The sequence below is a fragment of the Ranitomeya imitator genome, chromosome 6 (genome assembly GCF_032444005.1).
Source record: "Ranitomeya imitator isolate aRanImi1 chromosome 6, aRanImi1.pri, whole genome shotgun sequence".
In the NCBI taxonomy this organism is placed as follows: Eukaryota; Metazoa; Chordata; class Amphibia; order Anura; family Dendrobatidae; genus Ranitomeya; species Ranitomeya imitator.
In genome coordinates, this window is record NC_091287.1 from 453,793,728 (window position 1) to 453,821,636 (window position 27,909).

The 27,909-nt window shown below is 44.4% G+C and overlaps 1 protein-coding gene across 1 annotated transcript in view; it reads left to right on the plus strand.

The window, feature by feature from the left end:
- Positions 1-27,909, plus strand: part of CPA6 (carboxypeptidase A6) — a 304,313-nt gene that overhangs the window by 217,912 nt on the left and 58,492 nt on the right. Inside the window, exon 4 of the mRNA XM_069731467.1 lies at positions 5,649-5,763. Within this exon, the coding sequence (XP_069587568.1) occupies positions 5,649-5,763 (115 nt within the window). The remainder of the gene's footprint in view (positions 1-5,648; positions 5,764-27,909) is intronic.

The window sequence follows — 27,909 nt, forward strand, 5'->3', positions numbered from 1 at the left end:
TGTTACACTCCCCTCACTTCTTGTAACCTACAAGTGTACAAAGATATTATACAGTCACCATGTGACAAGTGGGCCTGTGTAAACTTCAAATGCCAGGGCTGAATTTTAGTCCCAGTCCGGCCCTGCTTAACAGGCTAAGTTACACGTTAACTTAGGACCTCTCCTTTGATATCATCTGAACAATTGTTGTGTAACAAGGTGGCCCGGGGTGCCCCCTTCCCCAGAGCTGCTGTTTTGATGTGAACTGCCTTCCACCCTCAGAGATCTTTTGCTTGAGGATGCTCCAAAGATTTTCAATAAGACTGAGGTCAGGGGAAAATGGTGGCCACATCATGAGTTTCTCTACTTTTTTGCATATAGCAGCCAATGACTCAGGAGTATTCTTTACAGCAGGGTTGGGGAACCTCAGGCTCCAGGGCCATTTACGGCCCTCGATTACCTTTTATCAGGCCCCCGAGCAGATTCAGAGACTGCATTCTTGGGCAGGGAGCTGTATTTTGATTACAACCAGCTCATTAATTTCTTCTTGCTCTGTTCGCATACACACAGTGTTCACTACTGAACACTGAAGGGCATGCAACAAAAGATTACATCCTGAGACCAGTGCCAGAGTCAGGATTCACTTTGTGGGCGGAGTTTGTATGACCTCCGAAGGATGGTATAAATATCCAAATGGCCCTTGGCAGAAAAAAAGATACTCCACCCCTGCTTTTCAGCATCAGATGGTGCAATGTCATGCTTGAGGAGGACGTTACTACAGATGGTTCTTCTTTTTGCACCATGGAAAGAATTGACCAGTAAGAAACTCTATATATTTTGCTAAGGTCAGTTTCACACCTTCAGGGATCCTAAAGGGGCCTACCAGCTCTCTCCCCATGATTTCGGCCCTAAACACAACTCTGCTACCACCTTGCTGACATCACAGCCTTGTGATGACTTGGTGGCCATCCACCAACCATCCAGTACTTCATTTTTTCTGGACCATCCACGGTGCACAGCTCTCATCAGTAGAGGAGACTATTTTAAATTAGCCTTCATGTATATTTGGGCCCACTGCAATCATTTCTGCTTGTGAGCATTGTTTAGGGGTGGCTGAATAGTAGGTCTATGCACAACTGCAAGACTCTGGAGGATGGTTTGACTCCACAGGCGCCAACAGCTTCAAATATCTGTTTGCTGCTTTGTAATGGTATTTTAGCAGCTGCTCTTTTAATCCAATGAATTTGTCTGGAAGAAAAATTATGCTTTTATCTTCACAAACCCATCTGCGCTATGTATCAGCCACAAATGTATTCACAATACGATGATCATGCTTACGTTTTTGTGAAATAGCTAATGTTTTCATACTTTGTCCAAGGCATTGCACTGTTTGATGCATCAGAAAGATCCTTCTTCTTGCCTATATATTGGCTGAAATGTGTGGCCTGCTTAAAGAGGTCGTCCACTACTTTTTCATTGATGACCTATCCTTGGGATAGGTCATCCATGTCTGATCGGCGGGGGTGCGACACCAAGTACCCCCACAGATCAGCTGTTATCGATGTTGGTGGTGACGGCTACAAGCTGGATTTACTTTCTTGTGGAGCTGGCCGTCTTCTGATAGTGGCCACTGCAGAGTACTGCACACTTGTCTCCTATTGATTTGAATAGGAGGCGGATGTGTAGTACCAAGGTTCGTCCACTAAAACCCTAACCATGACGTACAAAGCCATCCACAACCTGTGTCCTCCATACATCTGTGACCTCGTCTCCCGGTACTTACCTACCCGCAACCTCCGATCCTCACAAGATCTCCTACTCTACTCCCCTCTTATCTCCTCTTCCCACAATCGTATACAAGATTTCTCTCGCGTATCACCCCTACTCTGGAACCATCTACCACAACACATCAGACTCTCGCCTACCATCGAAACCTTCAAAAAGAACTTGAAGACCCACCTCTTCCGACAAGCCTACAACCTGCAGTAACCACCGATCGACCAAACCGCTGCATGACCAGCTCTACCCTCACCTACTGTATTCTCACCCATCCCTTGTAGATTGTGAGCCTTCGCGGGCAGGGTCCTCTCTCCTCCTGTACCAGTTATGACTTGTATTGTTTAAGATTATTGTACTTGTTTTTATGTATACCCCTCCTCACATGTAAAGCGCCATGGAATAAATGGCGCTATAACAATAAATAATAATAATAATAACAGCCAGCTCCGCAAGTGAGTACTTCTGCCCGGCAGCCTCCACCACTGACACCGATGACAGCTGATCGGCAGGGGTGCTGGGTGTCGAATCCTTGCCGATCAGAAATTGATGACCTATCCTAAGGATAGTTCAGCAGTCAAAAACTAGTGGACAACCTCTTTAATAATGTGGAATGACCATCTTAAGTAGTTTTCCTTTAATTGAATTCACCTGGCAAACTAATTATCATATGTGTTTGAGACTGATATAAGTGATCCAAAGAGCCCCGAGACATAATACAATCCATAAGTTTATTTGAAAAACAAAAAATACATCTTTATAACACTTGAATTTAGTTTGCATAATAATTTAAAGCTCTATGTAGTTGTCTTCTACAGAATAGACATTTAAATGTATGAGAGATTTGCTTAAAGGGAATCTCTGAGCTGCAGTAAGAAAAAAGACCCTGAATCCAATGATGTATCACTTAGTTTACTGGGTCCAGCAGTTGCGACATAACCAGAATTTTTAGACATAACATGCAGCAGAGCTGAGAAAGCTAACCCCGCCCACACCACAGCCCTCTATTTACATTGTCTATTGACAGTGGGCTGCTTATCACAGGAGGAGGCAGAGTGGGACTAGCAAGCTCCTGCCAGCTAGTCTAAGCAATGATAATGTCCTAGTGTTAAAATCTTCACTGTAAGTAAACAGCAGCACTCAGCCTATGTGACATATCGTTGAATTCAGTGTTTATACTCTTACCTCCTGCTGTCTGTATATTACATAGCAAAAACCTGCTGACAGCTTCCTTTTAATGTACTACATTGTCAAATGAACCAACTTTTTATTATTAAGGGTAATTCCTGTAGTAATAACTAACACCTTTTCATAAAGGCGTAACTCAGTAAAAACAAGCCATCACTCATTCACTGAATAGGTCATAAGAGATCGATGAGGGTTCAACTGCTCAGACCCCACTGAAGGGAAGAACTCAATTCAAAGTCTGATAAACTGATGAACTGATGAAGATTGTGGGCAATAATATATATAAACTAATCGCCAATGTTATCAGCCAGCGTGTTATTATTCTGTGCATTTATACCATCAAACCATTCCTCTTCTGAATCGAACAGGGGTTGCCTATGCACGATATGGTCACATTACACCGTGTTTCAAATAATTATGCAAATTGGATTTAAGTGTCATAAAGATTTAATTGTTTTTCAAATTAACTCACAGATCGTATTATGTCTCAGGGCTCAATGGATCACTGAAATCAATCTTAAACACATGTCATAATTTGTTTTCCAGGTGATTCTAATTAAAGGAAAACTACTTAAAAATGATGTTCCACATTATTAAGCAGCCTACAGTTTTCAAGTAACATGGGAAAGAAATAGGATCTCTCTGCTGCCGAAAAGCATCAAATAGTGAAATGCCTTGGTCAAGGGATGAAAACATTAGATATTTCCCGAAAACTTAAGCGTTATCATTGTAGTGTTAAGACATTTGTGGCTGAATCTGAGCACAGACGTGTTCGTGCTGATAAAGGCAGAATGAGGAAGGTTTCTGCCAGGCAAGTTCATCCGATTAAGAGACCAGCTGCTAAAAAGCCATTACACTAGCAAACAGATATTTGAAGCTGCTGGTGCCTCTGGAGTCCCTCGAACCTCAAGGTGGAGGATCCTTCAAAGGCTTGCTCACAAGCAGAAACTATTGCAGTGGGCCCAGACATACATGAAGACTAATTTTCAAACAGTCTTTTTTTTCCTGATGAGTGTCGAGCAACCCTGGATAGTCCAGATGGATGGAATAGTGGATGGCTGGTGGATGGCCACCATGTCCCAACAAGGCTACGACATCAGCAAGGAGGTGGAGGTGTCATGTTTTGGGCCGGAATCATGGGGAAACAGCTGGTAGGGCCCTTTAAGGTTCCTGAAGGTGTGAAAATTACCTCAGCAAAGTATATAGAGTTTCTGACTGACAACTTTCTTCCATGGTATAAAAGGCAGAAACGTGCCTTCAGTAGCAAAATCATCTTCATGCATGACATATCAAATGTTTAGAAATGTTACTGTGTCTAATAATTTGGAACAGTGCATTTTGAGTTTTTATTCATTTTGGAGCTTATACTATTACTAGATGGTGGCCCGATTCTAACGCATCGGGTATTCTAGAATATGCATGTCCACGTAGTATATTGCCCAGTCACGTAGTATATTGCCCAACCACGTAGTATATTGCTCAGACACGTAGGTATATAACACAGCCCACGCAGTATTTAGCAGTGTGTGCACCATATTCCTATTAAAAAAAATAATTAAAATAAAAAGTGGTTATATACTCACACCCGGGGATCCAGCGATGCTGTGTGATGCGGCCGCCATCTTTCGTTCCCAGGATCCATTGCGAAATTACCCAGATGACTTAGCGGTCTCGCGAGACCGCTAAGTCTTCTGGGTAATTTCGCAATGCATCTCTGGGAACGGAAGATGGCGGCCAGCGCGAGCGCATCGTCCGACGACGGAAGGTGAGAATAGCAGGTTTTTTGTTTTTCAATTATTTTTAACATTAGATCTTTTTACTATTGACGCTGCATAGGCAGCATCAATAGTAAAAACTTGGTCACACGGGGTTAATAGCAGCGGTTACGGAGTGCGTTACCCGCAGCCTAACGCGGTCCGTTACCGCTGGCATTAACCCTGGGTGAGCGGTGATCGGAGGGGATTATGGAGCGGGGAGTATGGAACGGGGAGTATGAAGCGGGCGCTGGGGACACAGACTGCAGGGAGTATGGAGCGGGCGCTGGGGACACTGACTGCGGGGAGTATGGAGCAGGGAGCATGGAGCGGACACCGGGGACACTGACTGCGGGGAGTATGGAGCGGGGAGCATGGAGCGGGCGCCGGGGACACTGACTATGGGGAGTATGGAGCGGGGAGTATGGATCGGGCGCCGGGCACACTGACTACGGGGAGTATGGAGCGGGCGGCGGGCACTGTGACTGCAGGGGAGTAGGGGAGGGACTAATCGGACTGTGCCCGTCGCTGATTGGTCGCGGCAGCCATGACAGGCAGCTGGCGAGACCAATCAGCGACAAGGATTCCATAACAGACAGAGGCCGCGACCAATGAATATCCGTGACAGAAAGAAGTACAGACAGACAAAGACGGAAGTGACCCTTAGACAATTATATATATATATAGATCATTGGGAGGTTTCTTCAATAAAATTTGATGTATACTCTAGCGGGTGATGACTTTTATTAGACTGTGATTTGCACCGACCATTTAGGGAAATCCGAGAAAAATATAATTTGCATAATAATTTGGAACATGGTGTAGATCTCTAACAGACAGGCAGAGTTAGCCAAGCACTGACCTCATTTATCTTCATCAGATTTATATTTATTTCCACATAAATATCTATATTATTTATTTTGCATTTATTTGTTTGTTTGTTTTTTTCAGTATTCTTGTACAAAATTTGCAAAAAGTGATTGAAAACCAGAATCATTCCAATTCTAGAAGAAAACGGAGATCGCTGCCAAAACATAACTATGAGGAGTTCCATCCACTGGAAGAGGTATTCTCTTTCCACAGCCTGCACAAAAGTTAGATGTGTAAAAGTCTATTAGTGAGATATGGAAATAGTTAACCATTTGTTATAAGGCTATGTTCACAAGTTGCATTTTTTATGTGTTTTTTCCCACAGGCAATTAAGAACAAGTTCACACTAGGAGGTTTTTCATTGTTTTTTTTCTGCAGCAAAACCTGATCTCTTGGCAGGAAAGAAGCTGCAGAAAAACGCATGTTTTCCTTGGTTTTCCTTGGTATTTCTTGCTGCGTTTTTTATGTGTTTTTTAATGCGGTTTTGGCATGCTAGATTTGTCTTTTGTGCATGCTGATAAAGTTTAGTGTTAAAAAGTCCTATTCCACAGAATCAGGTTTTAGCACTAAAAAAATGCAGCAAAACCTCATACCTGTGTTTTTGGTGTTTTTTTTCACCACCCATTCATTTCAGTGGGTGAAAAACATTGAAAAAACACTGGAAGAAGTGACATACTCCATTGTGCAATAAACCATGCAAAAGCACAAAATACTGATGACAAAAAACAAGATGTGTGCATGAGATTTCTGAGATCTCATAGGCTTTGCTGGTATTGTAAAACGCAGCTGAAAAAAGCATTAAAAAAGCTGCAAAAACTCTCTCTCTCTCCCTCTCCAGAATTTTGTTCCTTTAAATTCCGGCAGCAGCTGCTTCGACGGATCCATCAAAAAAACGGATTCAGTGCATCAGTTTTTTACAATCTACACAGGATCCGTCTTTTCAACACTTTCAATCATAGAATGTTAGAGTTGGAAGGGACCTCCTGGGTCATCTGGTCCAACCCCTGCTCAAAGCAGGATTCACTAAATCATCCCAGACAGGTATCTGTCCAGCCTCTGTTTGGAGACTTCCATTGAAGGAGAACTCACCACCTCTTGTGGCAGCCTGTTCCACTCATTGATCACCCTCATGGCCAAAAAGTTTTTTCTAATATCTAGTCTGCGTCTCCTCCCATTCAGTTTCATTCCATGGCTTCTAGTCTTTCCTTGTGCAAATGAGAATAAAGATGATCCTTCTACAATGTGACAGCCTTTGAGATATTTGTAGCCAGCTATTAAGTCTCCTCTCAGCCTTCTTTTTTTCCTCATAGCACATGGTTTGCAGACCGGTCACCATTCTGGTCGCTCTTCTCTGAACTTGCTCCAGTTTGTTGATGTCTTTTTTAAAATGTGGTGCCCAAAACTGGACACAGGATTGTGACTGATTCTAAAAAACTGATGTGTGAAAGAGGCTGTGAGTTTCCCACATATCTGTCAGGTGGGAATAGCCTTTTTAGCTTTTATAATATGTACTGCTTTGGTAAAACACCCTATCTAGAGACCATTTGTTTACTATAAATTTGGATGGTTGTCTCAAACAGAATTTATTAGTTTTTTTTATCTCTATTTTTCTTTTCTGATGATGTTGCAATACTTTTTTTTATTCCCCTTTATCCTATTTGCACTTGGGCTTTCATTTGAATTTTCAGGAACAAGCTAATTTCTTTCATCATCTCACATCGTCTGCCGCAGGTGAATGCAGCTGGATCTCCTGTCAGTTATAACATTCACAGCAGTTTCCACACTGACCTAATGGACTGTAAATGTTGCCTGTTGTGTTCCTGTCTACTCAGCTTTTGTTAACCACATTGATCATAGAGGAGTATTGAGGACTCGATGGTGGCCCGATTCTAACGCATCGGGTATTCTAGAATAAGTATGTAGTTTATTTATGAAGTTTTCAGAATAATGCAATTTATACACAGGATTCGGCCGGCCGTGAACAATTATTGAAGTGTGGTTCAAATTCCGCACCAATTCGCGGGCGGACTGCGCCTGTCGCTGATTGTTCGCGGCCGGGTGTGACCAATCAGTGAAGCCAGGGCCAGCTCCAGGTTTTTGACGGCCCCAGGCGAAAGAGTCTCGGTGGTCCCCCCTTTTTAACACATACCACGATTCATGATGCACAGATACAGCAGAGAAATATACCACAGCCAAGAAGCATATAACACAGCCCACGTAGTATATAACACAGCCACATAGTATATAGCACAGCCACGTAGTATATTGCCCAGCCACGTAGTATATAGCACAGCCCACGCAGTATATAGCACAGCCCACATCTATATATATAATTGCCTAAGGGTTTTTCCGTCTGTCTGCCTGTCCTGGAAATCCCACGTCCCTGATTGGTCGAGGCCTTACTGTAATAAGCGGCACCACGTGACCGCTCATACAGGAGAAGGTGCGGCGAGGACAGGACGCTGCGAGGGAGCCGGGTGAGTATTTTAGTAACAGCGGGGGGGGGGGGCGCACAGGGGGTGGGAGAGGGGTGGCGACAAGGATCTTTATTTTAAACACGAGGACAAAATAAAAAAAAAAGGATTTTTCATATCTTCTTTCCAGCGAACGCTGCTGGAGAGAAGATATGAATGGCCGCTTCAGCACCAGATGCAGGGGACAGCGCTTATCTCTAGCGCTGTCTCCTGCATGCTCCGTGTGGTACCCAGTCGGCACATGGGCGGCACACGTGCCGCACGTGAGCCACACTGATGTACCACGGGAGCACACGGACACACGGACACGGATAATTCCGGTACCGATTTTTCCGGTACCGGAATTATCTGGACGTGTGAGACTGGCCTAACAGGAGAAAATGGACCCCAAAAGTTGTTGTACAGTTTGACTAAAACAATCACACTGGCGCTCACCCTGAAGGAAAGCAATCCTCTGCTGCTGTAATCAAGACAGTGCCGGTGCTAAAAACTGTCCAAATTAGGGTTCAAAACATAATACTAAAATGATGCCGCGCTCGAGGATTGGAATAATCAAGGTATATGACACAAAAATCACAAACAGATATGTGGTGAGCCACCTATTTCACACTGTGTACAAACGCCTTGTTGCGTTATACTTAATGTACAAGGAACTCACCAAAAGTCAATATGTAACAGCAGGGGAAGTGTGGTGGAATTGTGATTACAGCACACGCTGGCCCTAGAAATAACCTGGCAAGTGCACGCAGCTGTCAGCTTACCTGTGGATGTAAGGCACTATCCAGCATGCGATGTGGCTGTGTAGATGCCGAGTGTAGATTCCCTTGCTTGTGGCAGTCACCAGGAGTTCCGGTGCTGTGTGTATCGGGTATTCGAGTGCTTGTGTAGAGCCAGGGACGCCCCGGCCGATGGCGTCCCTGGATACAGCGCGGGACAGGAAAAAAATGGCCGCTAGGCTCCGCCTACCTGTGACGTCACACTAAGGAAGGAGCAACGCGGCACTCAAAAAGGATGAGGAGGCCCAACCAACGCATTTCAAAGAGCCACGCTCTTCTTCATCAGGGTTACAGCCCCCCAATCATCAGATCCTTCATAACTACTCTGTGCAGGCGGTGCCCCGCCACTTACCGTATCTTATCCCAACACTACAAGCAAGGATAGCAGTCCTCGGTTACCTATATTAAAAGCTGGTTAGCCCTCTAAATGTATATGTAAAAGCATCGACAGATTAACCCGCCACCCGAAAAAGAGGATATGTTGGACCCAAAGGATGCATACCCTATGCGTAAATGATTTGCTTTATGTTCATTGCTCATTAATGGGTATACTCTAATTGCGTGCCATACACACTTGGTGGGGTACTGGAATGCTCATGTGAATAATTTGAACTACATCCTGTATATACTTAGATACCGGCACAGCGCCAGTCCGGGGAGGGGATGGAAGAACTGGGGAGAGAGAACAGGAGAGGGGTAAAAAATATTTACATATATTTTTAAAAATGCAGTTTATTTAAGTTATTAAAATAAAAATACAAACACAGACTGACACCTATTTAGATGTATGCATATTTTGATCTATGCACATACTGTATATGTGGTCCTTAACTAAAAATGAATACCAAACATATATAAATATTGTATATATAAAAAATGCACCAAGATTAAAGGGACACTGTCACCTGAATTTGGAGGGAACAATCTTCAGCCATAGGGGCGGGGTTTTCGGGTGTTTGATTCACCCTTTCCTTACCCACTGGCTGCTTGCTGGCTGCAATATTGGATTGAAGTTCATTCTCTGTCCTCCGTAGTACATGCCTGCCTTTTGTATGATGCTTTCAGTGCCATTTTTCAGCCAATGAAGGAGGACGCACAGTGTGGGCAGCGTCATGACATAGGTCTCGGTCCCCATCATCTTAGAGAAGGGCATTACAGTGATTGGCTTGCTTTCTGCGGCGTCACAGGGGCTATAAAGGGGTGTGCACGCCGGCCGCCATCTTACTTCTGCCGATCTTAGCATAGGGAGGAGTTGCTGCAGCTTCATCAGAAGAAGAGATATAGTTAGGGAGGGAAGATTAACCCCCAAACTGCTTGTGCTGTAGCGATTTCCAACACCACCATTTTTTTGCAGGGACAGTGGAGGCTATATTTTTGTGCATCAGCTCTGTAGCTTAATAGGCTGCCTTATAAGGCTCCCTGATAGCTGCATTGCTGTCTGCATGCCGCTGGGCAAACCAACTGCTTTTTTAAAAGCAAAAATCCTGTTGCTCCTTTCTGCACAGTTATCTTGTTTATTTGTCCACACTTTTGTGTGCAGCAGTCCTTTTTATTGCTGCCATACTTTTCCTGAGATCATTGTAGGGAGATTGAAATTGTACTACAGTCCTTGTATTTTTTCATATATCTTCCAGCCACTTTCTGCCACTTAGATTGCATTGTTATATACACTGGGCCTGAGTTTTGGTTCATTCTCCCCCCAAAAAAAGTGAGATTCAAATTCTCACAAAGTGGATATACTTCAGTCCTGTTAGTTTGTCGTATATCAGCCAGCCACTTTCTGCCACTTAGATTGCGTTGTTATATACACTGGGCCTGAGTTTTGGTTCAGTCTCCCCCCAAAAAAGTGAGATTTAAATTCTCAACAATTTGGAGGGAACAATCTTCAGCCATAGGGGCGGGGTTTTCGGGTGTTTGATTCACCCTTTCCTTACCCGCTAGCCTACTTTATTATTTGGGCCTACTAACTGTGTCTGCCACTCATTACAGTTGTCCTCCACTGAACAAAGCAATGCCGCCTGTTTAGCCCTGTTACCAATTTTGCACTGCATTTAGCCCACTTTATTATTTGGGCCTACATCTGTGTTTCCTCCTCATCCTGCCCATTGCTCAGCCACTGCTAGAAGAGTCTGCTGGTACATTGACCCAGACCACTACATTCCCCTTGAACTCTACACAGCCAGAATCTGACCCTGCTGAAAGTCAGGTTCCCCTTCCCGCATACTATACCACCTTACACGGGGACAAAGAAGAAGGTGCAGATGAAAGTGGGGGGGCATACTCGTTGGTGACATCACTGGCACAGGGCCCCCCATAGTACGCAAAAGTATCTCTGCCAGTGGGAGGCGCCACCCGCCGTCAAACACACCGCCGTACTATGAGGGGCCTTGTGCTAGTGCCAACGAGTGCCCCCCCCCCTGCTTGCTCAGGATCACAGCACTTGAAAAGTTGAAATACTTACCTCTCCCTGCTCCACCGCCGTGACGTATTCCGCGTTTCCTGGGCCCACGAAAATCTTGAGCCAGCCCTACCCCCCTACAGCTTTAGCCAAATGACCCCCAGTTTTCAATGCCTAACTATTATTATAAAGTAAATTAAGATTGACAAGCCTAAGTAATAAGAATTGATGTTTTTGGCATTAAAATGGGCACGGTAGGTGTTTTCCTGTCCTCCACTCACTGCTGACTTTGATTCCCCATTGACTTGCATTGGGTTTCGTGTTTCAGTTGGCCCCCGACTTTTCGCAATAATCGGCCGATTTCACCCGACTCGCAAAACCCGACTCGATCCGAAAAAAGTAAAAATTCTACTTTTTATAAACAAATTTAGGGGAACTTGATAGATGCTCCCCGACTATCTTGTCTCTTCATAGGACCGCCCAATGTTTACTGATGATCCGCCTAAACTGTTTATGGCCCGCATGAAACTGTGTGATGAATGGTAACTGGCCTATTTGGTCCCTGATACTGGGTGATTTTGTGGTTGCAGATTTAGTAGTATGCACTAGTGTATTTCTTGGTAAGGCTTCCATTTCAAATTTTGTTTTTTCCAATAAGGATTTAGGATAGCCTTTATCAATAAACTGTGCGTTAGGTAATCCGATTCTTTGTGGTTTTCGTCAATGTTAGTGCAATTGCAAACACAAGTTCTATAAATGGGTCACATAGGGGACTCCAATGTTCTTAATCTTGGTGCATTTTTTATACATACAATATTTATAAATGTTTGGTATTCATTTTTAGTTAAGGACCACATATATGTGCATAGATCAAAATATACATACAGTCATGGCCAAAAGTATTCACACCCCTGCAATTCTGTCAGATAATACTCAGTTTCTTCCTGAAAATGATTGTAAACACAAATTCTTTGGTATTATTATCTTCATTTAATTTGTCTTAAATGAAAAAACACAAAAGAGAATGAAGCAAAAAGCAAAACATTGATCATTTCACACAAAATTCCAAAAATGGGCCAGACAAAAGTATTGGCACCCTCAGCCTAATACTTGGTTGCAGAACCTTTAACCAAAATAACTGTGACCAACCGCTTCCGGTAACCATCAATGAGTTTCTTACAATGCTCTGCTGGAATTTTAGACCATTTTTCTTTGGCAAACTGTTCCAGGTCCCTGATATTTGAAGGGTTCCTTCTCCAAACTGCCATTTTATATCTCTCCACAGGTGTTCTATGGGATTCAGGTCTGGACTCATTGCTGGCCACCTTAGAAGTCTCCAGTGCTTTCTCTCAAACCATTTTCTAGTGCTTTTTGAAGTGTGGTTTGGTTCATTGTCCTGCTGGAAGACCCATGACCTCTGAGGGAGACCCAGCTTTCTAACACTGGGCCCTACATTATGCTGCAAAATTTGTTGGCAGTCTTCAGACTTCATAATACCATGCACACGGTCAAGCAGTCCAGTGCCAGAGGCAGCAAAGCAACCTCAAAACATCAGGGAACCTCCACCATGTTTGACTGTAGGGACCGTGTTCTTTTCTTTGAATGCCTCTTTTTTTCTCCTGTAAACTCTATGTTGATGCCTTTGCCCAAAAAGCTTTACTTTTGTCTCATCTGACCAGAGAACATTCTTCCAAAATGTTTTAGGCCTTTTCAGGTAAGTTTTGGCAAACTCCAGCCTGGCGTTTTTATGTCTCGGGGGAAGAAGTGGGGTCTTCTTGGGTCTCCTACCATACAGTCCCTTTTCATTCAGATGCCGACGGATAGTTCGGGTTGACACTGTTGTACCCTCGGACTGCAGGGCCGCTTGAACTTGTTTGGATGTTAGTCGGGGTTCTTTATCCAACATCCGCACAATCTTGCGTTGAAATCTCTTGTCAATTTTTCTTTTCCGTCCACATCTAGGGAGGTTAGCCACAGTGCCATGGGCTTTAAACTTCTTGATGACACTGTACACGGTAAGACACAGCAACATTCAGGTCTTTGGAGAAGGAATTGTAGCCTTGAGATTGCTCATGCTTCCTCACAATTTGGTTTCTCAAGTCCTCAGACAGGTCTTTGGTCTTCTTTCTTTTCTCCATGCTCAATGTGGTACACACAAGGATACAGGACAGAGGTTGAGTCAACTTTAATCCATGTCAACTGGCTGCAAGTGTGATTTAGTTATTGCCAACACCTGTTAGGTGCCACAGGTAAGTTACAGGTGCTGTTAATTACACAAATTAGAAAAGCATCACATGATTTTTCGAACAGTGCTAATACTTTTGTCCACCCCCTTTTTTATGTTTGGTGTGGAATTATATCCAATTTGGCTTTAGGACAATTCTTTTTGTGTTTTTTTCATTTAAGACAAATTAAATGAAGATGATAATACCAAATAATTTGTGTTTGCAATCATTTTCAGGAAGAAACTGAGTATTATCTGACAGAATTGCAGGGGTGTGAATACGTTTGGCCATGACTGTATATCTAAATAGGTGTCAGTCTGTGTTTATATTTTAATTTTAATAACTTAAATAAACTGCGTTTTTAATAATATATGTAACTATTTTTTACGAAATCAAACAAAGTCCAGCTCACCGTGGTCGACTTCCTTGGAGACTCGGAGCATAGAACCGCTGTGTCAGGGCATGGAAGAATCAAGAACATGATGAGGAATCCAGCTCAATGAGATAGTGAGAAATAACCTGCGATATGGCACTTTATTCTCTGTAATTGCTGATGTTTTTATCCTCCACTGAACACATTTTCCAAGTGAATAAAGAAAAGGTTTTTTCACTATCTCGTTGAGCTGGATTCCTCATCATATTCTTAACCATTTTTTACCCCTCTCCTGTTCTTTCTCCCCAGTTCTTCCATCCCCTCCCCGACCTGGCGCTGTGCCGGTATCTAAGTATATACAGGATGTAGTTCAAATTATTCATATGAGCATTCCAGTAACCCACCAAGTGTGTATAGCAAGCAATTAAAGTATACCTATTAATGAGCAATGAACATAAAGCAAATCATTTACGCATAGGGTTAACTAGTTGTGCTTGTATATAAATATATGTGTATATGGCTATACAACAAATATGCATCCTTTGGGTCCAACATATCCTCTTTTTTGGGTGGCGGGTTAATTTGTGGATGCTTTTACATATACATTTATAGAGCTAACCAGCTTTTAATATAGGAAACCGAGGACTGCTATCCTTGCTTGTAGTGTTGGGTTAAGATAAGGGGTGGGGCACCGCCTGCACAGAGTATTTATGAAGAATCTGATGACTGGGGGCCGTAACCCTGATGAAGAAAAGCGTGGCTCTTTGAAACGCGTTGTGTTGTGAATTCTGTGGCTGAATTCACTCCTGTGGTCACAAATGGTACTGCAGCTTCTGAGCTTCCTCCCTCAGGTGTTCTGGTGAGCTCGTTGGCTGCTTTGTTATTTAACTCCGCCTGATTCTGTCTTCCTTGCTCCTTGTCAATGTTCCAGTGTTGGATCTGAGCTTCTGGATCTTTCCTGTGGCCTGCTGCTCTGCTTAGATAAGTGCTTCTTTGCTTTTGTTGCTACTTTTTCTGTCCAGCTTGTCTATTCGTTTTGCTGGAAGCTCTGAGACGCAAAGGGTGTACCGCCGTGCCGTTAGTTCGGCACGGTGGGTCTTTTTGCCCCCTTTGCGTGGTTTTTTGCTTTAGGGTTTTTTGTAGACTGCAAAGTTCTCTTTGCTATCCTCGCTCTATCTAGAATATCGGACCTCACTTTGCTGAATCTATTTCATCCCTACGTTTGTCTTTTCATCTTGCTAACAGTCATTATATGTGGGGGGGCTGCCTTTTCCTTTGAGGTATTTCTCTGAGGCAAGTCAGGCTTGTTTTTCTATCTTCAGGCTAGTCAGCTCCTCAGGCTGTGCCGAGTTGCATAGGTAGTGTCAGGCGCAATCCACAGCTGCCTTTAGTTGTGTTTAGGATAGGTTCAGGTATTGCGGTCTACAGAGATTCCACGTCTCAGAGCTCGTTCTATTGTTTTTGGGTTATTGTCAGATCACTGTATGTGCTCTGATTGCTGGCACACTGTGTCACTGGATTGCCTACATAACAGTACAAGGAGCCAACCTAATGATTCTCAATAGAGGGAAAAAAGAAGTTCTGACATCATTTTTTTTTCTCAGCTCTGTGTTCAGTCTTTTTTTTCCCCTAGACATTTGGGTGTTTCAGGACACAGGTGTGGACATGGATATTCAGGGTCTGTGCTCTTCAATGGATAATCTCGTTACAAATGTACAAAGGATTCAAGATACTATTGATCAGAAATCTATGTTAGAACCAAGAATTCCTATTCCTGATTTGTTTTTTGGTGATAGAACTAAGTTTCTTAATTTCAAAAATAATTGTAAGCTATTTCTGGCCTTGAAACCTCATTCTTCTGGTAATCTTATTCAACAAGTTTTGATTATTATTTCTTTTTTGCGCGGCGACCCTCAGGACTGGGCATTTTCTCTTGCGCCAGGAGACCCTGCATTGAGTAATGTCAATGCGTTTTTCCTGGTGCTCGGATTACTTTACGATGAGCCTAATTCAGTGGATCAGGCTGAGAAAAATTTGCTGGCTTTGTGCCAGGGTCAGGATGATATAGAAGTATATTATCAGAAATTTAGGAAGTGGTCAGTACTCACTCTGTGGAATGAATCTGCGCTGGCAGCTTTGTTCAGAAAGGGTCTCTCTGAGGCTCTTAAGGATGTCATGGTGGGTTTTCCTATGCCTGCTGGTTTGAATGAGTCTATGTCTTTGGCCATTCAGATCGGTCGACGCTTGCGCGAGCGTAAATCTGTGCACCATTTGGCGGTATTGTCTAAGATTAAACCTGAGCCTATGCAATGCGATAGGACTATGACCAGAGTTGAACGGCAAGAACACAGACGTCTGAATGGTCTGTGTTTCTACTGTGGTGATTCCACTCATGCTATTTCTGATTGTCCTAAGCGCACTAAGCGGTTCGATAGGTCTGCCGTCATTGGTACTGTACAATCCAAATTCCTTCTGTCCATTACCTTGATATGCTCTTTGTCATCGTATTCTGTCATGGCGTTTGTGGATTCAGGCGCTGCCCTGAATCTGATGGATTTGGATTATGCTAAACGTTGTGGGTTTTTCTTGGAGCCTTTGCGGTGTCCTATTCCGTTGAGAGGAATTGATGCTACACCTTTGGCCAAGAATAAACCTCAGTGCTGGACCCAGCTGACTATGTGCATGGCTCCTGCACATCAGGAAGTTATTCGCTTTCTGGTGCTACATAATCTGCATGATGTGGTCGTGTTGGGGTTGCCATGGCTGCAAACCCATAATCCAGTATTGGATTGGAACTCTATGTCGGTATCCAGCTGGGGTTGTCAGGGGGTACATGGTGATGTTCCATTTTTGTCTATTTCGTCATCCACTCCTTCTGAGGTCCCAGAGTTCTTGTCTGATTATCAGGATGTATTTGAAGAGCCCAAGTCCGATGCCCTACCTCCGCATAGGGATTGTGATTGTGCTATCAATTTGATTCCTGGTAGTAAATTCCCTAAAGGTCGATTATTTAATTTATCCGTGCCTGAACACGCCGCTATGCGCAGTTATGTGAAGGAATCCCTGGAGAAGGGACATATTCGCCCATCGTCATCACCACTGGGAGCAGGGTTCTTTTTTGTAGCCAAGAAGGATGGTTCGCTGAGACCGTGTATTGATTACCGCCTTCTTAATAAGATCATTGTTAAATTTCAGTATCCCTTGCCATTGTTATCTGACTTGTTTGCTCGGATTAAGGGGGCTAGTTGGTTCACTAAGATAGATCTTCGTGGTGCGTATAATCTGGTGAGAATCAGGCAAGGAGATGAATGGAAAACTGCATTTAATACGCCCGAGGGTCATTTTGAGTATCTAGTGATGCCGTTCGGACTTGCCAATGCTCCATCTGTCTTTCAGTCTTTTATGCATGACATCTTCCGTGAGTATCTGGATAAATTCCTGATTGTTTACTTGGATGACATTTTGATCTTCTCAGATGATTGGGACTCTCATGTGAAGCAGGTCAGAATGGTTTTCCAGGTCCTGCGTGCTAATTCTTTGTTTGTGAAGGGATCAAAGTGTCTCTTCGGTGTGCAGAAAGTTTCATTTTTGGGGTTCATCTTTTCCCCTTCTACTATCGAGATGGATCCGGTTAAGGTCCAAGCCATCCAGGATTGGACTCAGCCGACATCTCTGAAAAGTCTGCAAAAATTCCTGGGCTTTGCTAATTTTTATCGTCGCTTCATCTGTAATTTTTCTAGCATTGCCAAACCATTGACCGATTTGACCAAGAAGGGTGCTGATTTGGTTAATTGGTCTTCTGCTGCTGTGGAAGCTTTTCAGGAGTTGAAGCATCGTTTTTGTTCTGCCCCTGTGTTGTGTCAACCAGATGTTTCTCTTCCGTTCCAGGTCGAGGTTGATGCTTCTGAGATTGGAGCAGGGGCGGTTTTGTCACAGAGAGGTTCTGGTTGCTCAGTGTTGAAACCATGTGCTTTCTTTTCCAGGAAGTTTTCGGCTGCTGAGCGTAATTATGATGTGGGCAACCGAGAGTTGCTGGCCATGAAGTGGGCGTTCGAGGAATGGCGTCATTGGCTTGAAGGAGCTAAGCATCGCGTGGTGGTATTGACTGATCATAAGAACCTTACTTATCTCGAGTCTGCCAAGCGCTTGAATCCTAGACAGGCCCGTTGGTCGTTATTTTTTGCCCGCTTCGATTTTGTGATTTCGTACCTTCCGGGCTCTAAAAATGTGAAGGCGGATGCTCTGTCTAGGAGTTTTATGCCCGACTCTCCGGGTTCATCTGAGCCGGCGAGTATCCTCAAGGAAGGAGTCATTGTGTCTGCCATCTCCCCTGATTTGCGGCGAGTGTTGCAAATATTTCAGGCGAATAAACCTGATCGTTGTCCGGCGGAGAAACTGTTCGTCCCTGATAGGTGGACTAGTAAAGTTATCTCTGAACTTCATTGTTCGGTGTTGGCTGGTCATCCTGGAATCTTTGGTACCAGAGAGTTAGTGGCTAGATCCTTCTGGTGGCCATCTCTGTCACGGGATGTACGTACTTTTGTGCAGTCCTGTGGGATTTGTGCTAGGGCTAAGCCCTGCTGTTCACGTGCCAGTGGGTTGCTTTTGCCCTTGCCGGTCCCAAAGAGGCCTTGGACACATATTTCGATGGATTTCATTTCTGACCTTCCCGTTTCTCAAAAGATGTCAGTCATTTGGGTGGTCTGTGATCGCTTTTCTAAAATGGTCCATCTGGTGCCCTTGGTTAAATTGCCTTCCTCCTCTGATTTGGTGCCTTTGTTCTTCCAGCATGTGGTTCGTTTGCATGGCATTCCTGAGAATATTGTTTCTGACAGAGGTTCCCAGTTTGTTTCAAGGTTTTGGCGAGCCTTTTGTGGTAGGATGGGCATTGACCTATCTTTTTCCTCGGCTTTCCATCCTCAGACTAATGGCCAGACCGAACGAACCAATCAGACCTTGGAAACATATCTGAGATGTTTTGTTTCTGCAGACCAGGATGATTGGGTGTCCTTTTTGCCGTTGGCTGAGTTCGCCCTTAATAATCGGGCCAGCTCGGCTACCTTGGTCTCTCCATTTTTCTGCAATTCTGGGTTCCATCCTCGTTTCTCTTCAGGACAGGTTGAGTCTTTGGACTGTCCTGGTGTGGATTCTGTGGTGGACAGGTTGCAGCAGATCTGGACTCAGGTAGTGGACAATTTGACCTTGTCCCAGGAGAAGGCTCAACTTTTCGCTAATCGCAGACGCCGTGTGGGTCCCCGACTTCGTGTTGGGGATCTGGTTTGGTTATCTTCTCGTCATATTCCTATGAAGGTTTCCTCTCCTAAATTTAAACCTCATTTTATTGGTCCGTATAGGATTTCTGAGATTCTCAATCCTGTGTCTTTTCGTCTGACCCTCCCAGACTCCTTTTCCATACATAATGTATTCCATAGGTCGTTGTTGCGGAGATTCGTGGCACCTATGGTTCCATCTGTTGAGCCTCCTGCCCCGGTTTTGGTGGAGGGGGAATTGGAGTATATTGTGGAGAAAATTTTGGATTCTCGTGTTTCTAGACGGAAACTCCAGTATCTGGTTAAATGGAAGGGTTATGCTCAGGAAGATAATTCCTGGGTTTTTGCCTCTGATGTCCATGCTCCAGATCTTGTTCGTGCCTTTCATGTGGCTCATCCTGGTCGGCCTGGGGGCTCTGGTGAGGGTTCGGTGACCCCTCCTCAAGGGGGGGGTACTGTTGTGAATTCTGTGGCTGAATTCACTCCTGTGGTCACAAATGGTACTGCAGCTTCTGAGCTTCCTCCCTCAGGTGTTCTGGTGAGCTTGTTGGCTGCTTTGTTATTTAACTCCGCCTGATTCTGTCTTCCTTGCTCCTTGTCAATGTTCCAGTGTTGGATCTGAGCTTCTGGATCTTTCCTGTGGCCTGCTGCTCTGCTTAGATAAGTGCTTCTTTGCTTTTGTTGCTACTTTTTCTGTCCAGCTTGTCTATTCGTTTTGCTGGAAGCTCTGAGACGCAAAGGGTGTACCGCCGTGCCGTTAGTTCGGCACGGTGGGTCTTTTTGCCCCCTTTGCGTGGTTTTTTGCTTTAGGGTTTTTTGTAGACTGCAAAGTTCTCTTTGCTATCCTCGCTCTATCTAGAATATCGGGCCTCACTTTGCTGAATCTATTTCATCCCTACGTTTGTCTTTTCATCTTGCTAACAGTCATTATATGTGGGGGGCTGCCTTTTCCTTGGAGGTATTTCTCTGAGGCAAGTCAGGCTTGTTTTTCTATCTTCAGGCTAGTCAGCTCCTCAGGCTGTGCTGAGTTGCATAGGTAGTGTCAGGCGCAATCCACAGCTGCCTTTAGTTGTGTTTAGGATAGGTTCAGGTATTGCGGTCTACAGAGATTCCACGTCTCAGAGCTCGTTCTATTGTTTTTGGGTTATTGTCAGATCACTGTATGTGCTCTGATTGCTGGCACACTGTGTCACTGGATTGCCTACATAACAGCGTTGATTGGTCCTCCCCATCCTTTTTGAGTGCCATGGCGCTCCTTCCTTAGGCTAGGTTCACATTGCGTTATGTGAACCCGTTAAACGGACTACGTTACACCGCGGCATAACGCATTGCTTGTAATGGCGAATGCATCGCTAGCGCACACCCACATTGGGCGTGCGCTAGCGATGTGCCGTCTTTTGAGGCATCTGCGCTAGCAGGATCGGCAAACGCGATCCCTTTTGGGACATTGCGTTAGCGCAGTCCGTAGCGCTATGCGCTAAACGGACTGCCCTAACGCAATGTGGACCTAGCCTTAGTGTGACGTCACAGGTAGCTGCCATTTTTTTGGGCTCTACACAAGCGCTCGAATACCTGATACACACAGCACCGGAACTCCTAGTGACTGCCACAAGCAAGGGAATCTGCACTCGGCATCTACACAGCCACATCGCATGCTGGATAGCGCCTTACATCCACAGGTAAGCTGACAGCTGCGTGCACTTGCCAGGTTATTTCTAGGGCCAGCGTGTGCTATAATCACAATTCAGCCACACTTCCCCTGCTGTTACATATTGACTTTTGGGGAGTTCCTTGTACATTAAGTATAACGCAACAGGGCGTTTGTACACAGTGTGAATTAGGTGGCTCACCATATATCTGTTTGTGATTTTTATCGACATTTCTGTGTCATATACCTTGATTATGCCAATCCTCGAGCGCGGCATCATTTTAGTATTATGTTGTACAATTTGTCCTGAGTACGCCGATACCCCATATGTGGCAGTAAACCACTGTTTGGGCGCATGGCAGAGCTCGGAAGGGAAGGAGCGCCATTTGACTTTTCATTGCAAAATTGACTGGAATTGAGATGGGACGCCATGTTGTATTTGGAGAGCCCCTGATGTGCCTAAACATTGAAACCCCCCACAAGTGACACCATGTTGGAAAGTAGACCCCCTAAGGAACTAATCTAGATGTGTGGTGAGCACTTTGACCAACCAAGTGCTTCACAGAAGTTTAAAATGCAGAGTCGTAAAAATAAAAAATCATATTTTTTAACAAAAATTATTTTTTCGCCCCCAATTTTTTATATTCCAAAGGGTAAGAGAAGAAATTGTACCCCAATAGTTGTTATGCTATTTGTCCTGAGTACGCTGATACCCCATATGTGGGGGTAAACCACTGTTTGGGCGCATGGCAGAGCTCGGAAGAGAAAGAGCGCCATTTGGAATGCAGACTTAGATGGATTGGTCTGCAGGCGTCATGTTGCATTTGCAGAGCCCCTTATGTGCCTAAACAGTAGAAACTCCCCACAAGTGACCCCATATTGGAAACTAGACCCCCCCCCAAGGAACTTATCTAGATGTGTTGTGAGAACTTTGAACCCCCAAGTGTTTCACTACTGTTTATAACGCAGGGCTGTGAAAATAAAAAATCTTTTGTTTTCCACAAAAAATATTTTTTAGCCCTTAGTTTTGTATTTTTCCAAGGGTAACAGGAGAAATTGGACCCCAAAAGTTGTTGTACAATTTGTCCTGAGTTTGCCGATGCCCCATATGTGGGGGAAACCACCATTTGGGCGCATGGCAGAGCTCAAAAGGGAAGGAGTGCCATTTGGAATGCAGACTTAGATGGATTGGTCTGCAGGTGTCACGTTGCATTTGCTGAGCCCCTGATGTACCTAAACAGTAGAAACCCCCACAAGTGACACCATATTGGAAACTAGAACCCCCAAGGAACTTATCTAGATATGTTGTGAGAACTTTGAACCCGCAAGTGTTTTACTACAGTTTATAACGCAGAGCTGTGAAAATTACAAAATAATTTTTTTCCCACAAAAATGTTCTTTTAGCCCCCCAAATTTTTATTTTCCCAAGGATAATAAGAGAAATTGGACCCCAAAAGTTGTTGTCCAATTTATCCTGAGTACGCTGATACCCCATATGTTGGGGTAAACCCCTGTTTGGGCGCACGGGAGAGCTCGGAAAGGAAGGAGCACTGTTTTACTTTTTCAATGCAAAATTGGCTGGAATTGAGATTGGATGCCATGTCACGTTTGGACAGCCCTGATGTGCCTAAACAGTGGAAACCCCCAATTGTAACTGAAACCCTAATCCCAACCACACCCCTAACCCCAACCACACCCCTAACCCCAACCACACCCCTAACCCCAACACACCCCTAATCCCAACCCTAACAACACCCCTAACTCCAACACATCCCTAACCCTAATCCCAACCATAACCCTAACCACACCCCTAACCCTGACACACTCCTAACCCTAATCCCAACTGTAAATGTAATCCAAACCCTTACCCTAACTTTAGCCCCAACCCTAACTGTAGCCCTAACCCTAACTGTAGCCCTAACCCTAACTGTAGCCCTAACCCTAACTTTAGCCCTAACCCTAACTTTAGCCCCAGCCCTAACCCTAACTTTAGCCCCAACCCTAACTGTAGCCCTAACCCTATCCCTAACCCTAACCCTAGCCCTAACCCTAACCCTAGCCCTAGCCCTAATGGGAAAATGGAAATAAATTAAAAAAAATTAATTTTATTACTTTTCCCTAACGAAGGGGGGTTTGATTTACTTTTATAGCGGGTTTTTTAGCGGATTTTTATGATTGGCAGCTGTCACACACTAAAAGACGCTTTTTATTGCAAAAAATAGTTTTTGCGTCTCCACATTTTGAGAGCTATAATTTTTCCATATTTTGGTCCACAGAGTCATGTGAGGTCGTGTTTTTTGCGGGACGAGTTGACGTTTATATTGGTAATACTTTTGGGCATGTGACATTTTTTGATCACTTTTTATTCCGATTTTTGCGAAGCAGAATGACCAAAAACCAGCTATTCATGAATTTCTTTTCTGGGGGGCGTTTATACCTTTCCATGTTTGCTAAAATTGATAAATCAGTTTTATTCTTCGGGTCAGTACAATTACAGCAATACCTCATTTATATATTTTTTATGTTTTGGCGCTTTTATACGATAAAAACTATTTTATAGAAAAAATAATTATTTTTGCATCGCTTTATTCTGAGGACTATAACTTTTTTTTTTTTTTTCGCTGATGATGCTGTATGGCAGCTCATTTTTTGCGGGAGAAGATTACGTTTTCAACGGTACCATGGTTATTTATATCGGTCTTTTTCATCGCGTGTTATTTCACTTTTTGTTCGGCGGTATGATAATATAGCTTCTTTTTTTGCCCCGCTTTTTTTTTTTTTACAGTGTTCACTGAAGGGGTTAACTAGTGGGACAGTTTTATAGGTCGGGTCGTTACGGACACGACAATACTAAATATGTGTACTTTTATTGTTTTTTTTTATTTTGATAAAGAAATGTATTTATGGGAACAATATATTTTTTTTCTTTATTTAGGAATTATTATTATCTTTTTTTTTTTACACATCTAAATATTTTTTTTTACATTATCACATTGTCCCAGGCGGGGACATCACTATATAGTGACAGATCGCTGATCTGATACTTTGCAGAGCATTATGTCAGATCAGCGATCTGACGTGCACTGCTCCAGGCTTACAGGCGCCTGCTCTGAGCAGGAGCTTGTAAGCCACCTCCCTGCAGGACCCGGAAGTAGCCCCGCGGACATTTAGGATCCAGGGCCTGCAGGGAGGAGATGCTCGGTACAAGGTGAGCACATAGCATTGTACCGAGGGTCTCAGGGAAGCCCACAGGGAGCCCCCTCACTGCGTGATGTTTCCAATGCCCCCGGAACGCTGCGATCATGTTTGATCGCAGTGTTCCAGGGGTTAATGTGCCAGGGGCGGTCCGTGACCGCTCCTGGCACATAGTGACGGATGTCAGCTGCGATAGTCAGCTGACACCCGGCTGCGATCGGCCGCGCTCCCCCGTGAGCGCGGCCGATTGCATATGACGTACTATCCCGTCACTGTGAATTTAGTCCCAGGTCACGTCGACGGGATAGTACGTCATATGGGATTAAGTTCAAAATGATGGCCTCGGTATTCATAACCAAGAGAATGTAACACAAATATATTACCAAGAAAAGACACATTATCTATATATCCATACACTACAAATCTTCTGTGTGATTTCATTGGTGACACTGCAGATGTCTATGTTGTAGTCCAGTTCTGTCCAGACGAGTATCAGCTTATCCTCAGATGTGACCTCCAATGTTTCAGTGATGTGTTGTCTCAGGTCATTCAGATCCTTTGGTTGAAGAGGGGACAAGTACACGGGGTCCTTGATATATCCCAACAGAAAAAAGTTTCATAGTGTTAGATCTTGTGATCGTGAAGGTCAACATTGGTGAATCAACTTGAGGCAAATTATCATTGAAACAGTGAGGTCCACTAGCATATTTTGATTTATTTATTTTATTCACTTACAGTGGGGAAAAAAAGTATTTAGTCAGCCACCAATTGTGCAAGTTCTCCCACTTAAAAAGATGAGAGAGGCCTGTAATTGACATTATAGGTAGACCACAACTATGAGAGTCATAATGAGAAAATAAATCCAGAAAATCACCTTGTCTGATTTGGCAAGATTTATTTTGCAAAATATGGTGGAAAATAAGTATTTGGTCAAAAACTTAATCTCAATATTTTGTTATATATCCTTTGTTGGCAATGACAGAGGTCAAACTTTTTCTGTAAGTCTTTACAAGGTTGGCACACACTGTTGGTGGTATGTTGGCCCATTCCTCCATGCAGATCTCCTCTAGAGCGGTGATGTTTTGAGCCTTTCGCTGGGCAACATGGACTTTCAACTCCTTACAAAGGTTTTCTATGGGGTTAAGATCTGGTGACTGACTAGGCCACTCCAGGACCTTCATATGCTTCTGACGAAGCCACTCCTTCGCTGCCTTGGCGGTGTGCTTGGGATCATTATCATGCTGAAAGACCCATCCATGTTCCATCTTCAATGCCCTTGAGTCGCCCGCCAGGGCCGTGGGGTACACGGTACCGGGTCCGGTCGCAATTAAAGGGGATGTCACATTGGCTGTGACCCGGTCCGTGGCCCTGGGTGCCCAAATAAAGGGGAAAGGTCTTTAAAGGGGTTTTGAATAGTTTGTGTTTGTGACGCCACCTGTGGTATTCGGTCAGTGGGGACCGACGCTGCTTAAAGGGGTCCTCTGGGGTGATGTTATGGCAGCCAGATGGTATAACTTCCCACAGGTGAAGTAGGTCCCCAGGGCTCCCGGTGTACAGATAAATATGGTGAATGATGCAGTAAAGAACGAGAACACAGGTTTGCAGTCTCTTTACCTGGTTTACTGGAGACTTCAGGTATCCACACTCCAGGGCACCAGATGACAGGTATAGGCAAGGTTCAAGCCGGCTTGGAAGCAAGTTCAGAGTCCCCTCAACCAGGTGGAGATGAAAGCTTTCCTCATAGAGCGGTGGTATTGTAGTCCCTTACAGCCTATGGCTTCTAGCAAGGTCCTCACAGTTCCTCTCTGTCCTCCATAAAGGTGGGACACAAACCCGTATGACAGGTGGCTTGAGTCTTTTTACAGGGTCTCTATCATGACCTGGGCTCTATGTGCCACTGTGTCTCCTGGGTATCAAGGCAGACAGGTGATTTGTAATTCGAGCTGTCCTGCCGGTTTCTGCTGTACCTCTTAGAGTCCGACACAACCTCGGTCTTCTGGCATCTGCGCTCTGCCAGTGAGGTAGCCCAGTCACAGCTATCCTTCCCAGATGTCACTCTCCTGTGCTGTGCTCTCCTGCAAGATCTCTACAAACTGTTCTTCTTTCTTAATTCTCTTTTCCCAGGAGCTGCAGCAACTCTGGCTGCACAGCCCCTTCAGTCCTTCCAACACTCACTGTCTGACTGCTCTCTTCTCTGTCCTCCTGACAGACTGCTCACAGACTTCCCCTCCAGCCAGAATATATCTCAAGGGCAGTTCCCTGGAAAACTGGGTTCAGAGCTCCCCCTTCTGGCCTGGAGTGCGATCATGTTGCATGTTTGTGTTTTCCTGATAGAAGAGATCTTCCCTTGCTTCCAAGCGTGACATCTCCCCCCGCCCCCCCATTCCTCCCCCGTGAGGAATGCAATACCACTGTAACAATCAGACCCTAGGTGATACACCCTTGCTGGTGGAAGGAGGTTTGCACTCAAAATCTCACGATACATGGCCCCATTCATTTTTTCATGTAAACGGACCAGTCATCCTCGTCCCTTTGCAGAGAAGCCTCCCCAAAGAATGATGTTGCCCCCTCCATGCTTCACAGACAGTGTGGTGTTCTTTGGATGTAACTCAGCATTCTGTCTCCTCCAAACATGACGAATTTTGTTACTGCCAAACAGTTTTACTTTGGTTTCATCAGACCATATGACATTCTCCCAGTGCTCTTCTGGATAATCCAAATGCTCTCTAGCAAACTTCAGATGGGCCTGGACATATACTTGCTTAAGCAGGGGGACTGTTGTGAATTCAGCTTTTGGGCTCCCTCCGGTGGTTGTAGAGGGTAATGCAGTTGTGCCTGGACTGGGGAGGTGTATCTACTAATTGCAAAACTGACTGGGGTATATAGCTTTGCAGGACTCTTTAGTCCCTGCCAGTTGTACATTGTTTTTGGAGGATTCACATCCCTTCTGGTCTCTCCTGTTCACTGTGCTTTTCTTCAAAGATAAGTCCTGGCTTTGTTTTTGCTGTCCACCTGCTGTGGACCTTATAGTTCTGTGCATTTTCATGTTTTGTCTTGTCCAGCTTTGTCTGTGAAGTATTTTTTGCAGCCTTGCTGTGTCTCTGGAAATGCAGATATACCCTCCATGTCTTTAGTCAAATGTGGTGTTTTGTATTTTCTGTGGTGGATATTTTCTAGCGTTTTAATACTGACCGCATAGTACTCTGTTCTATTCTTTCTATTTAGCTAGTATGGCCTCCTATGCTAAATCCTGATTTCATGTCTGCGTGTGTTTTTTCCCTCTCCTCTCACAGTCAATATTTGTGGGGGGCTGTCTGTACTTTGGGGATTTTGTCTGAGGCAAGATAGGTTTCCTGTTTCTGTCTTTAGGGGTAGTTAGTTTCTTAGGCTGTGTGGAGGGGTCTAGGGAGTGTTAGGTACTCCCCACGGCTACCTCTAGTTGCGCTGCTAGGTTCAGGGTTTGCGGTCAGTACAGGGGCTACTTTCTCCAGAGTACTCATGCTGCTCCAAAGCCACCAGATCATAACAGTACAACTGGCCAACAATGAGTTAATTGCATCTCAGAAGAAGGGAGGGAAGGTTTTGAGCCATTTTTTTTCCTTAGCCTGTTCCTCCCTCTTAATCTCTGGGTGGCTGCGGAACCTAGTAATAACATGAGCGTTCAGTAGTTAGTTTCTCGTGTGGATCAGCTTGCTGCTAGGGTACAGGGTATTTCAGATTATATATTTCAGATTATGTATTTCAGATTATATATTTCCCATATCTTTCGGAGTTATATTTACCAAACTTTCCCCACCCCAATCTGTCCTGAATGCTGCTGCCAGGATCATATTCCTCACCAACCGTTACACCGATGCCTCTACCTTGTGCCAGTCATTACACTGGCTACCCATCCACTCCAGAATCCAGTACAAAACTACTACCCTCATCCACAAAGCACTCCATGGCTCTGCACCACCCTACATCTCCTCTCTGGTCTCAGT